Source organism: Kogia breviceps, chromosome 1 (assembly GCF_026419965.1).
Source record: "Kogia breviceps isolate mKogBre1 chromosome 1, mKogBre1 haplotype 1, whole genome shotgun sequence".
Lineage (NCBI taxonomy): Eukaryota > Metazoa > Chordata > Mammalia > Artiodactyla > Physeteridae > Kogia > Kogia breviceps.
The window spans coordinates 26,863,323-26,877,039 of NC_081310.1; the positions used below are offsets into that span (position 1 = coordinate 26,863,323).

A 13,717-nucleotide genomic window follows, 5' to 3' on the forward strand; every position below is an offset into this window, starting at 1 on the left:
AGTGCTGGCAGGGGCTGATTGTTTTGTTCACCACTATTCCCAGGGTCTGGCAGAGTCCATGGCACATTAGCAGATATCGATAAATATTTTTTGAAAACAATTAATCCATGAATGAATCCTGACAGTTCATGGAAAACATCATTTACCCTAAAATCTGAATCAAAGATTTAAGGTTCAAAACTTGAAGCGTCCAGCAGACAGAAATGAAAATACCTTCATTTTCCCTCACATGATCCCTCTCAATCTGTGCAGAAGAAAGTGTCCCCCACATGATTCAGGCAGCAGCACAAAGGAGGGTGAAGCAGGGAGTGGAGGTGTTGAAGTCTTACTAGGAGATGTGAGCTCTTAGCTTCAAAATCACCCCAAGGCCTTGAAGAAATTCTCCAACACATAAACCCACTTTCCTACCCCAACAGTTACGCTTGGAATCGCTAACACGAAGAGAGTTCTCACTACTACATATGCATACCCCTTTGTGTAGAGACCAGAGGGGGGAAAAACACAACTGGATCTGCAGAAGGTCTGGAACAGCTTCCACAGAGGACTCAAGGTTCCTGGGAAAAGTGTGTAGAGACTGGTAGAAAGCAATCTCGATAAAAAATTTTCTTCAGGGTATCTGTAGGCAGTTGGATTTGGGATTTTTAGCTCATGACAGAGAAGAAATAAAAGAGGCAAGAAACAAAGGGCAAACGTTAATAGGTTCAACAATCAAACCTGCGATTCCTTGAGTAGAGTCCTCAGTTGCCACTTCTGCTGCCAGAGCCCTTCTTCCTCTTCTTGCAGAACCACCATTTTCTTCCCCGATTTCCCAGCTGTACTGAATTCCCCCAAATCAGGGACCTCATCTTCTTCCCTGCTCCTTGGCCATCCTCGAGAAGAGGGCTTGCTAGAAGGAAGATGCTGTCCATTAATTCTCAGGCATTTGCTCATGCTTCACAGATTTGGATGCCATTCAATGGTAAACTTCTTAAACTTTTTGCATTGTTGACCCCATAGGGACCACAGGAAAACCCAGTGGAGGCTACTTTCCTGAAAATTAGGAGGTGGTTCATAGTAGCTAGCTTGATTTGGGGGCAACTGGGCTCCGATGCTCCCTCACAAGAGGGATGGGTGTGCAAAAACCCAGGATCAAGTCCTATCACTAAAACAGAACTATCTAAGTAGACCGAGGGTGGGTAAACTTCCCAGCATCACAGATCCTTATTATGTGCTAAGGGATCACCAGCTATATCTCCACTTGTCTCTTACATCTGGGATTGGGGAGATTTATTCATTTATTCAACACTTCTTGAGCACTTGCTATATGCAGGGACCTATGCTGTGCTAACGATTCAAAGACTAAAGGCAGGGTCCCTGCCCCAAGGCACAGGACAGGAATATGGCTGCAGCAGTGAGAGGAGGTGAGCAGAAGTGAGCAAGTACATTTGGCTGAGAGTTCAGCAAAGTGTTACTGGGGGCGGGAGCGGGAAGGGGAAACTGGCCTGACTTGTACTGACTCTTACAGGAGAAGGAGAGGGAATTGGCCAGGTGGGGAAGGGAGGGACAGATATTCTTGACAAAGGGGAGGCTGTGGCAAAGGTTGAGAGGTGTTCAACCAGGAGGGGCTCGAAGCTTGTGAGGAGAGAAAAGCTGTAGTTGACCCTTCCCGGGACCTCCAACAGTTCCATCCTAGCCACACCAGATAAACATAAAATCTAAGAAAAAACATGCAAAAGTGCTTTCAAATTCCCACCCCTCCCTCTAATTCCAATCTGATTATTGGCCCTACATGGAAGTTCTGGGGGAGCCACCCTGAGACTGATTCTTACATACCAGAATTTTGGTATGGAAGGAGGAGCGGGAGTGGTGAAGCTTATGCTACACAGTATCCCCATCACCACCAAACTTGATTTCTCCAGGTTTTCTTCCTCTCTTGCCTGAAGCTGTTGGTGTAGATAAAGTTAAAGCTGAGATCATAGCCAACGCTTATGCCAGATGAAGAAGCAACCACCCATTCTGAGCTCTCCCTGGCCGTGTCCACCCTGAGAATTCGAGGTTACGGATACAGGGATCGTGTCCACCGCGTTCACCTCTGTTTCTCCAGCACTCACTAGAGCGCCTGCAAACACAATCATTGTTTTTTGGATGAATGAATTTACGGATGAATGATCAACTGTGGATATTGGTGAGTAAATATTGTTTTAATTATAATTATAGAAAGGATAAATATTTTGCTCAGTGTTGCCCATTGAAAACAAATTTGTTTGAACGGCAGTTCAATTACATCAAGAATAACTGCCCATTGCTGCGTTAGAGACGTAATCCAATTCCTACAGAAACTAACATATGCATTTTAAAAGCATAATTACAACTGACATTAAGTGACTTCCCTGTGGCTTCTTTCCTGATGACAGAAAAGTAAAAAGTTCCATAATACAACAACAGTGACTCACCTTCTGTCTCTGAGGACCCTTCCTCCCAGCTCAAGTATGACATATGCTTAAAAGATGAAACCAGTCCCATTCCAAATAAATATGACATTGGACACTTCTTCAAAGACAAACATTTTATTGCAATATAGGCACTTGGCAGAGTAAATATGTCGTTACAAAGTGTTTTAAGTTTATATGCTTTCTATAGTGACCAGAAAAATCAATCCACAGTGTAGATTTCTTTGCTGAGGTTGCAGACTTCAGAAGGCAAAATCGTAAAACCCATTTGTTTATGGTAAAGTAAGAAGGCACATGTAGCCAACTTTTTTGCCTAGTGAAATTGTATTATTGTTTTAGTCAGTGATGTCCTTCTCTTCCCCAAATTAAAATTGCTGTGTAGCATATATCACTTATCGCTTTTTATAAAGAAATAAAATCACTTGTCTGAGAAAATTGTGGAACCCTTTGAAATCACTGGCTCCAATCTGAAGGTTATAAAACCAGACTTGAGAATCTCTGTAATAAAACGTAGAAGATCGAGCCTGAAGACCTGTAGCTCTTCACACTCAGCCCCTTTAAAGCTTTTGGACAAACTGGAATCTTATCCTTGTGGTCTCTAAAATACGTTTTTTTTTTTTTTTTTTTTTTTTTGAAAAGAGAGTTTACTCTGCATAATGCAAGGCACTACTGTCTTTAAGCTGCAAAGGAAAAAAATGACAAGCTAATTATTTTTCAAGGAGAATACTCTTTCTTTGTGAAAAGTCAATAGTAACATAACTAAAGTCATGGAATTTTTGCTGAAGACCATGTCTTGAGGTTTTATGATTTGCCCGTAAGAGAGATCCCCAGAGCAGCCTGCAGAGGCTTTTTGCACTGCTCATTTAAATCACAATAACCTTGCTCCAACCTGGAAACCACTGAAGCAACACAGATAAGTCTGTATTAAAAGCAAGACAAACTCATGGTAATATGAAGCTATTCCGCTCAACGTGTTAAAACAAATAAGGACATTGCAATGCACTTTCATTTCCTGTTCCATCTTCAAATGGAACAATCATCGGACTTAATCTAGTGGAGTTGTCTTTTGTGAAATATGTACAGAAAAATTCCTTGTGTTCTCAGCTATATCCTTCCACTTGGTGTCTGGGTGCCTCTGGTCTACGGAGAGGTGAAGGGAGGGCACTGATGGATGTTCATCCATCCAGTGAAGTGACAGGTACTCTCATTTAGGGTTGGAAAAATCTCTTAGCTTTCCAAGGTGTGCCAAAAGCCCCGGAGTGAGCCAAGGGAGGAAGCTGGGAAACTCCGGTGTGGGCTCAGCCTGGGCCCTGACCTCCTCGCTTGTTGGTCACAGTTCTCCCGGAGAGAAGGGCAGTCCTTGCCGAGGCTGGGTACTGCTCCTTTGGCTCCTGGCCTTACTGGGCAACACATCGGACCATCTGGCCACCTGCCCCTTGGACTTTGGACTTGATTTAAGAGAAGACTCCCCAAGGGCAGAAAGCCCAAATAAAAACATCTCCTTGCCTGACAGCAAGCCCCAAATAGCCCCGGCACAGCGGTGTGGTGGGTGATCAGTTCTCACATTTCCTGAGCAGCCTGACACAAGCAGTTCCTTGTTAGGCACTAGGGATATTAAAGTGACTTGAGAAGGCAGGGAGCCATTATTCAAAGCTGTGTGTGTGCAGGAAGTACAAAGGATGACTAAACCCTAGTGTCTGTCCTTGAAGGAAGGAGCCCCTGGAGAGACAGGAGGTAAACATAATTGTAATATTCTGCGGCCAACGCAAGGATATGAGTGAGCACGGGTGTTGCAGGGAACAGGGGAGGAGTGGCCTCCACCTTCCTTACCTACAATGAGATCCTTCACAAACGTGAGGGTCTGAACACTGAAAGAGAAGTTGAAACAATTCAATACGAGAGTACACTGATACTGATTATTTTTCATCCCTTATGACCTAGAAATCCAAGCAATTCTTCATGGAGAGGTGGAGAGGGAGACATTTTAATTCCTGGTTAAATGGTCAAACTCTGGGACAAATTCTGTAAAACACTGACATAAACTACTTGCTGATGATCAAAACAAGCTCTTAGGACAATATGTTGGGCTCTAATATTAAAATTTGTGGAAGGAAACTTCAAGATGTGGAACTGGGACTAAAGCTTTCAGGAAATAATCTGGTATTTTTCTGAAGGACAAGAGGACAACATCTTTTAAATCTTTTACAAGTAAGTCCATTCCACCTTTAACATTAACAGGTAGAGGTCAAGATCCATTTAGAAGATGTATTTCCGTCTATTTCCATTAAAGTGTAAGTTCTGGGAGAAAGGAGCAGAGTCATTTTCACCACAGTATCCCAGTGCCTGCGACATAACAAGACTCAACTTGCTGAACAACTGAACAAATAATTTCCATTTCTGGTAACATCTTTGGAGCTTAATGATCTATAGCTTGGTTTCTCTCTCTCTCTCTCTCTTTCTTCCTTTCTCGTTCCCTTTTCTTTCCCTCTTTTCTTCTTTCTTTCTTTTTAAATTCATTTTATTCACTTCATTCCCTCCTGAGAATAAACCAGGACTGTTTCAATGGAAAGACACAAAGTTGTCATGGTTTGAAAATTGGCATATTGTTTCTTTTAGATTAAATTCCTTTGGGCCTTTTAATTTATACTAGACAAGCACCTTATCTTTTCCTTTTTTTCTTTCTTTCTTTTGTTCTTTTGTTGTTGTTGTGACTGTGCCTAACACAGCATGTGGCCTAGAAGAGCTGTTCAAATGATGTCTGTTTAATTGGTAGGCTTGATGCTTGATAATTCAGCTAAGCTCTTTCTCTGCACAGTCTAAGGCTAATTTGGAATGCTTTCAGGCTCAGACATGCCCAGGAAATGTCCTTGTCTCATCTGATTTTCTCCAAAAAGTGACTAATTTATAAGAATTAACAAGATTAATTAGTACGAAATTGATAGCACAATTAGGAAGAGGCCCCGACAGCTGCACAGACCACAACCTTCATCCCCTTCTGCTCAGCTTCCCCTGAGATGTCTCCGGCATGATCTCTCAGGCTCTGTGGGCTCTGCACACAGCAGGGGAGACTGACGGTCACCACCTCCCTTTCTTGCAGCCTGAATGTGGACTAATGCTGAGTCCTTAAGAGACCGTGAGGCTGGTATAGTAAGTAGACGGGCGAAGCTGCATTTACAGTATGCCTTTGCATTCTTACAGAAAATTCAGAAGCCTTGAAGTGTATCAGAAGAGAATGTGCAGAGCGCTCCGACTGTCTCCTCCGCAGCACCCTCCCTCCCGGACACCCTCAGCTGCCTCTCACCCCACACACTGCGTTACCTTTGTGATTCCTGTCAAAATGCTAAAGCAGTGATTCAGGGCAGAACAGTTCCACTGCACAAAGGTCTGCCTCAGCGCACACGCTCTACCCGCATTCCCTCTAGCTTCATTACACAAATTAAGGAAGTACTTCATAATTTTTTTTTCTTCTTGCTCTGGTAACAACTTGCAGGCCACCCCTAAGGGTACCCTTGAGCTGTATCCTTCTGGCTGAGTTTGTTCAAAGCAAGACTTTTGGCGGACTGTCCCTTTCACTCCTCCGAGGGCCGCTCTTGGGGATCTTCTCTCCGTGAATCTGGGCTATCGGTGTCTGCGTCCCTCTCAGCCACCCACGGACACTCGTGAACGCGGGCGGCCTTACTCTCCTTTGCCTCCACACTAGCGGTAGCCTGGGCTGTGCTGCGACTCCCTCCCACCGCCTCTTCTTCCAGAGAAACCTGCCTCTCACTGGGGCTGACGGGGTCAGAACTTAACTTGCAGCCTTCCTGGGGCATAGCCTCAGCCTCCACAGCACACCTGGGCCCTCCTCCTTCAAGGGCGTCCAGTCTGGAAGCCCCCGCTGTGAGCTCCCTCTCCGTGGGCTCCCTGGTCTCCGCTGGCTCCTCTAAGGGGCCTGGGGCCCTGGCGCCCTCGCTGAGACCCCCGCAGGCTGGCTGAGCCTCTGCAGACGCCCCCAACTCTACCCCACCAGCCTCAGCCTCGGGAGAGGGAGGATGGGCCTCCCTCTCACTGACCTCACTTTCTTCGCTGTTGACCTCACTAGAGGCAGCTGCTTGATTGGTCTCTGTGTAGCTTTGGGTTGTTCCCTCTTCTTTTTCAATTTCTTGGGGAACAAGGGTCTCCTTACTTGTATCTTCTTCAATCTCAGGCGTAGCAGGTTCCACGGGTACTTCAGTGGTCACCGTCAACAAATTTCTGAGCTCTTCCAAGGAGCCCGAGGCAGAGGTGGGCTCTGGCTTTTCCTGGGTGGGTTCCTGGGCCTCGTGAGTCTCTCCAGATTCCGGCTCCGACGAGTGTTTGCCCAAGGCTCCTGCTGTGTCTTCTGCAGCCACAGGATCCACAACAGGGTCATCTGTGCTTGAAATGATGACCTGCCCGTCCCCATCTGGGGCTGGGCTGGGCACAGGGAAACAAAGGCTTTCTCCTGTGGCCAATGGACTAGGGACCCCCGGCTGTTTCTTTTCCCCTGACTCCTGGAATACCTCGTTACTCAGGATCTCACTATCTGGAACTCCTGACAGAATGGCTGAGGCTCTCCTGGCAGGGCTGGCCTGGTTTGACCCGGCAGGGGTTTTTAGATCAGTTAAGCTGGACACACTTTCACTGGGCAAGGCCATGTTGTCTTCAAATAAATTGTGTTTCTTCAGGATAGCAGCTTCCTTTATCACTGAGGGATACCAGAAAACAAAACATAATGTTAATACTCTGCCCTGGCCAACCTGGATTTTCTGATTTGTATCCAGAAGCCAAACTCCCCTCTCAGCTTTTCTGGCCATCAAAATTTCCCAATTTCAAGTTCCAGCTTACCTCCACCCTCTTCCAGGCAGTCTTCCCTGATGACCAGAGCCTACAAACTCATTCCAAACCCTGAACCTCTGTAACGCTCATTCATTCATTCCTTCACTCATTTACTTCTTCAGACAGCACACGTTTACCGGACGTCAACTATGGGACAGACTCTGAGAATCCAAAGATGAATAAAATATGGCCTTGGCTTTCAAGGAGCTCAAATCTATAACAGCATGATCTGTATCACCCACGGAGGCTCCCATCCCATTTCATTAGCTGCTAGTATGTGTGGCTCCAGTTTGCCTACTTGGACTGAACTCCTTTAGGGCAGAACAGGCCTTCACTTTCTCTGCTTTTACTCAAAAGTCCAGTCCTGAAACTGTAATGGATCCTCAGTACTGAGCATGCAGAGAGAGCTCTGTTGACCTGCAGTGTCCAAACTGAAGGCCTATGTACCTCTAACTCAGCCCTAGAGGCCTTGAGAGGAGTAAACTCAACAATAACAACCAGCAGCTGACATTTTTGAGAAACAGCCTCTGCCTCTGGCTGTGCAGGTTGCACAGTGCCCAATGATCTCACACCCAAGGGGGTGCCATTCACATCAGAGACGGCATAGATGTGGGTATTCCGCGTAGTAATTTTCCAGCAGGCAGCAGTAGCATGTCCTGCTCGAACCAAATCAGTATATCGTGACAATTTTTTTTTTTTTGCGGTACGTGGGCCTCTCACTGTCGTGGCCTCTCCCGTTGCGGAGCACGGGCTGCGGACGCGCAGGCTCAGCGGCCATGGCTCACGGGCCCAGCCGCTCCGCGGCATGTGGGATCCTCCCGGACCGGGGAACGAACCCGTGTCCCCTGCATTGGCAGGCGGACTCTCAACCACTGCGCCACCAGGGAAGCCCTCGTGACAATTTTTTGACAGAGAGCAGTCAGGTGTCTGGAGGAAGGGAGCCTTTTTCGAATTTGCCCAAAGGTGCTATGGTGGACCAGCAGTGGCCCTGACTGAGCCCTTCCTTTGTGCAGATACTGTGCTGACGTCTTTATAGTCCCTATCTCACTGGCTGAGCTACCTGGACCTGGGGCTTGTGCTTGGCCAGCTTTCTTTGTGGAGGGGTTTTGGCGACGCTCTTTGTGGAGACCAGATATGTTTCAGGCCTATAGTTTTAGGGATGGCCCTCTCCAGCCTATTTCTATCAAAGTTTTCCTATCTACACTGCTATCCCAAACAAGGACTGATTCCATGGGACACTGGGTGCTACAGTCTTAACAAGACTCAAAGAAGACAGAGTCATTGTCCAGTGTCTTTCTGTCCAGCTGAGCAGAGGTGAGGAACGTGCTGAGAAAGCAGAGCATCTGGGAAGCCCTGCTACTGAATCAGCCCCTCCAGGCTCGGGAGGGCTGTGAGCCTGTGGCTGAGAAGAGGGCCCTTTTTCCTCTGTTCTGTCTGCAACAGTTGGAGGAAGATAGCTGTTCGTGAGACACCCTGGGTTCAATCTCTCTAAGCCTTAACTTTCTCATCTGAAAAATGAAGCTTGAAAATCTCATCTCACAGAGTCCTTATCTGGATTGAAATAGAAATAATATCTAACGGCCAGTGGTGTGTGAGCCAAATCATGACTGCTTAGGGGACATCCCTTCTGTCCCTGTTCTCTGTCTCCCCAGCTCCTCGTGTCAATTTCCTCTCCCCCTTTCATTCCTTTTTTTTTAACATCTTTATTGGAGTATAAGTGCTTTACAATGGTGTGTCAGTTTCTGCTTTACAACAAAGTGAATCAGTTATACATATACATATGTTCCCATATCCCCTCCCTCTTGCGTCTCCCTCCCTCCCACCCTCCCTATCCCACCCCTCTAGGTGGTCACAAAGCACCGAGCTAATCTCTCTGTGCTATGCGGCTGCTTCCCACTAGCTATCTACTTTACATTTGGTAGTGTATATATGTCCATGCCACTCTCTCACTTCATCACAGCTTACCCTTCCCCCTCCCCATGTCCTCAAGGCCATGCTCTAGTAGGTCTGTGTTTTATTCCCATCCTATCCCTTCATTCCTGTTGATAAAACCTAGCTGGCCTCCCAGGGTCCACTCAGGGGTACTCCCCTCTATGTAGAGCTTTCCCCAGCACCAGGGAAACCTTCCTTACCTTTCAGAGTTTCATCAAGGAGGATCTGATGTAAAATCTCCTCATAGACATTTTCAACATGGATCATATTGGTGTGATCTGCGAAGATGAACTGCTCATATTTCTGAAGCTCCTGTAGAGGAAGAGATAAGAAGACAAAGGGGACACAGAATGAGATGCCAGTTCTCAGAGGAGCTATGGAAAGGACGGCTGTCACTTGTGATGCCCTCTTGGAGTGTGATGCATTGGTTATTTCCCTTTCCTTTCCACAGGCACCATCCCCTGTACTGGGGACATGCTCTATGCCCTTCGAGGGGGCAGACACCAGAGATTCTGATCATCTCAAGGCCTTGTCCGTGGGTCTGCGGCCCTCCTTTTTTTCATCATAACCAACACATTTCCTCCCTCTCTGCTTCTGCTTTTTTTTTTAAATGCCGAAAGTGCTTTACTAAGGTATAAGTTATACCCAGAAAAATGTACACATTTTAAAAGTACAGCTCAATGATTTTAAATGTATAAATATACTCATGTAACCATAACCCAGATCAAGACAGAAAACACTTCCATCACCCTCATACACTTTTCTAGTCTACACTCCTCCCACCCCAAGAGATAAGCACTGATCTTGTGTCTATCACAATAGATCAGTTTTTCTTGTTCTTTAAAATTATATAAATGGAATCCTGTATTCTTTTTTTGTGTTTGTTTTTTGAGATTCGTCCATGTTTCCACATGTAGCAGTAGCTCATTCCTTTTTATTGATAAATGGCACTCGTTATATGGGTAAACTAAGATTGTTATCTATACTCCTATGGATGGATATTGACTGTTATGAACATAACTGCTATGAATATTCTTGTGCATGATTTTGTGGATTTAGGACTTACTTATCTTGAGTGTACACCTAGAAGTGAGATTGCTGGGTCCTAGAGTAGAGGTATGTTTAACTCTGCTAGGATGGCACCCCTTTTCAGGTGTGGAGAATCTCTAGTCAAGGACTCTTCAGAAATGTTCTCCTCTTTCCCTCCAACAGGCCCTGGAACTCACTGATTCCATCTAAGGCAATCCAGGCGTCATGCAAAATCCTTTAACACTTCCGGCTTTCCAAGAGTCTCCACATGGCTTGCCTGTTATTGGTATGAGGTCAAGTCGTGGATCAAAATGAACTAAATCATATCCTAATGATTAACTCAGTAATCCTTGCACCTGGTGGTGCTGGGGGAGGGCTCCTGACACCTGGTTCTTAGAGAGCCAAGGACTTAGCAGTGGGATTCAAAGCGTTTTGCCTGGAGGGAGAAGATTTACAGCGGGTGACCAGAAGCCACCACATTCAGACAACTCTCAGTGCTAGGACTTGGGGGTCTATAGCCCAGGACCAGATCACAGTGGGTAATAATGGGACCCCTTTGTACCCACCCTAGGGAAAGCCACAGGACTGAAGAGACATGAGCTTCCATGACCTCAAGAGGGTCTGTGAGCCAGGACAGACACACAGAAAAGTGCCACATGGGAAGAGCATTGCCCAGGAACTGGACACTGCCCTGGACTAGCTGTGGGACCCTAGGCAAGCCAGGTCACGGCTCTGTGACTCTGTCTACCTCTGCAAAAAGAGGGGCACAGGCTCAGGTCTGCAACACCTTTCATCTCCCCATGTGGTCTTCCGTTCCTTAGCGCCCTGACTGTAATTCATCCCTCAGGACTGGGTGAAAACATGACTCTGGGAAGCCCTCTCTTCCCCCATAGGAAGGGTTGGGCACCCTCCTCTGAACTCTGCTGTCACACTTCCCCACAAGGCTTCTGCTGTGCTCAGCACAAAGCCCACTGTGTACCTGTCTCCTGCCTCTAGGCTGTGAACCCCAGGACAGCAGGGACACTGTCCTGGCACAGCGCCTGGATCGTATTTGATACATATTTTATATATGTTTGCTGAATAAATAAACAGTAGACCTTTAAACTTTCAACCAGCTAAATAATTCTATCATTTGTAATCATTTCTAGGGGAACTTATTGTGATGCATACACTTTACAAAACAGGTCTTCTATACTGAATTGATCAAACTGTGACATATATTTAATTCCCTGGATCCATTAAATTGGAATCCCTGAGGGTGGGTCTGGGAGAATCAGAATTTTTTTTTTTTTTTTTTGCGGTACGCTGGCCTCTCACTGTTGTGGCCTCTCCCGATACGGAGCACAGGCTCCGGACGCGCAGGCTCAGCGGCCATGGCTCACGGGCCCAGCTGCTCCGCGGGATGTGGGATCCTCCCCGGACCGGGGCACGAACCCGTATCCCCTGCATTGGCAGGCGGACTCTCGACCACTGCGCCACCAGGGAAGCCCCAGAATTAAAAAAAAAAATCTCCCCAAGCAATTCTAAGATGCAGCTTGGGTTGAGTACCGCAGATCTTGGAAGCTGTGACTTAAAGAACCAAGGGAAACACACTTCAGTAAAATAAAGAATCCTTCTCTGAAGCAGGTGCTCCCCTAATCTATTTATTCTGTAAATCCAGATGTTTTTAAATTTCTTGACCCTGATACAATATCCTTCATTACTGAAAACGCTGGGCCTTTCTCTTGAAACCAGTCTCTCTTGATTAAAAATCACAAGAGCCTCTTACAGATTGGGTACAACTGCGGATTCCTGGAAAAAGGGGAGCAGACAGGAAGGGGGGCTTTCCTTACTCTTCTCCCCTCATGGGAGGACGTGGCTCCAAGGACCCCAAATTGCCTTTGGAATTGGAAAAGAAAAATAAGCAGAACATCTGTGTGCAGACATGTCCAAGGTGGACTGAGTCATCCTCTGGATGGCTGGACTTTTCTATCCACGTCAGGCAAGAGACAATCATATAGACAGATTCTTTACTGCCCTGATTTGATCAAATCCTTTTCTATGAAAGAAATATACCCTCAGAAATAAGTGCCAGGTACTAGAAATGCCCACGGTTTTCTGAAGAAAAACAGCATTTACAGAGTATAAAAATGACCAAAGAAATTTCCGCAGTAAAATAACTCATGCAAAGGATTTTAATGTTCCAGTGCTTGGAGACTCTCTAAGTTGCCAAAAAGCCCTTTTTAAATTCTAAAAAGCTCTTTATCATTTGTGCCAAGAGGGAGCCGGCCTTGCAAATGTCCCAGCTCATAGATCATGTAGCAGTAGTAGAGGTAGTAGTAAATACCATTTTCTGAGTACATACCATGTTATCAGTGAGTGGGATCGGGGTTCAAACTCTGGTGGTTCCCAGCTCTGTGACTTTGGGCCCATTACTTAGCCCCTCAGGCTTCCTCATTTGTGCAATGAGGATATAAATAGTACCTTTTCATAGGGTTGTCATGACAACCATTGTCATGGAGACAATGCATACAACGTGCCAAGCACATGGCAAGCACTTATCAAATGTTCACTGTATCACCCTAGCCTTCTCAGTCTTAAGAAGGATACTGCAAAGTATTATAATCTCCATTTTCTTGATGAAATCTAGGCCAAGAGAGAGGAAAAGTGACTTGCCCGAGGCCCCAGAGCTCATACACAGAGGAGCTGGGACTTGAACCCAGCTCTTGACCCAGCCTCCATAGTTGGCTCATCCATGACCCTTCTCTACAGACTAAGTCACATCTTCACAGTCGTGGCTGTCACTGGTTGCCTAGTGTTCGTGGCAGCTTTAAATGGTTTCAGTTTCATTGATTTCAGTAAGCATACCTTACTGGATTTCACAGAACAAATAGCCTTCTGTAATCGTGTTACTTAAGGTCTCTTCATGGATGTAGAGGTCAAGTTTCAGAGGACACGTTGGACTTATGAGTCACACCATAATGAGGAACCCCTGGTATCCTCAGGCATTCTATGGCAACCCTTAACTTGGCTCAAGCTCTGATTATTACCCTTTGAGATTTCGTCTTGTCCAAGGGTCAGCAAATCCAGCCAGCTGCTTGTTTTTGTAAATAAAGTACTATAGGAACACAGACTGCCCATTTGTTTATGTATCACCTATGGCTGCTTCAGTGCTACAACAGCAGAACTGAGTGATTGCAACAGAAACAGTATGGCCGTGAAGCCTAAAATATTTACTATCTATCTATTGGAAAAGTTTGTTGACCCCTCCCTGGTCAAATACTGTTTGTAAGCACATCATGACCAAAAAAATTTGCTTCAACTTCATAGGCAACAACAGCAGGCTCTGGAGTAACCCATCCCCTTACTGGTTTGCACACGGACGCCAGTGCCTTCTGCACGGTGGGAAGTGTGATTTGAACCAGCGCCTCTTGAAATATCCTCTTCCGGATGGTGCTGCTGTCATAATCATATTGCTGTCAATACAGAGATAGAAACATAGGCTAAATAGC

General features: G+C 46.0%; 1 protein-coding gene across 1 annotated transcript in view; it reads right to left on the reverse strand.

Annotated features, from left to right (window-relative positions):
• Positions 1 to 2,161: 2,161 nt before the first annotated feature.
• Positions 2,162 to 13,717, reverse strand: part of NIBAN1 (niban apoptosis regulator 1) — a 171,590-nt gene continuing 160,034 nt past the window's right edge. The window contains exons 12-14 of the mRNA XM_059040608.2: positions 13,574 to 13,681; positions 9,398 to 9,509; positions 2,162 to 7,134 (exon numbers count right to left, since the gene is read on the reverse strand). Coding sequence (XP_058896591.1) covers positions 5,999 to 7,134; positions 9,398 to 9,509; positions 13,574 to 13,681 — 1,356 coding nt within the window. The 3' untranslated portion in view covers positions 2,162 to 5,998. The remainder of the gene's footprint in view (positions 7,135 to 9,397; positions 9,510 to 13,573; positions 13,682 to 13,717) is intronic.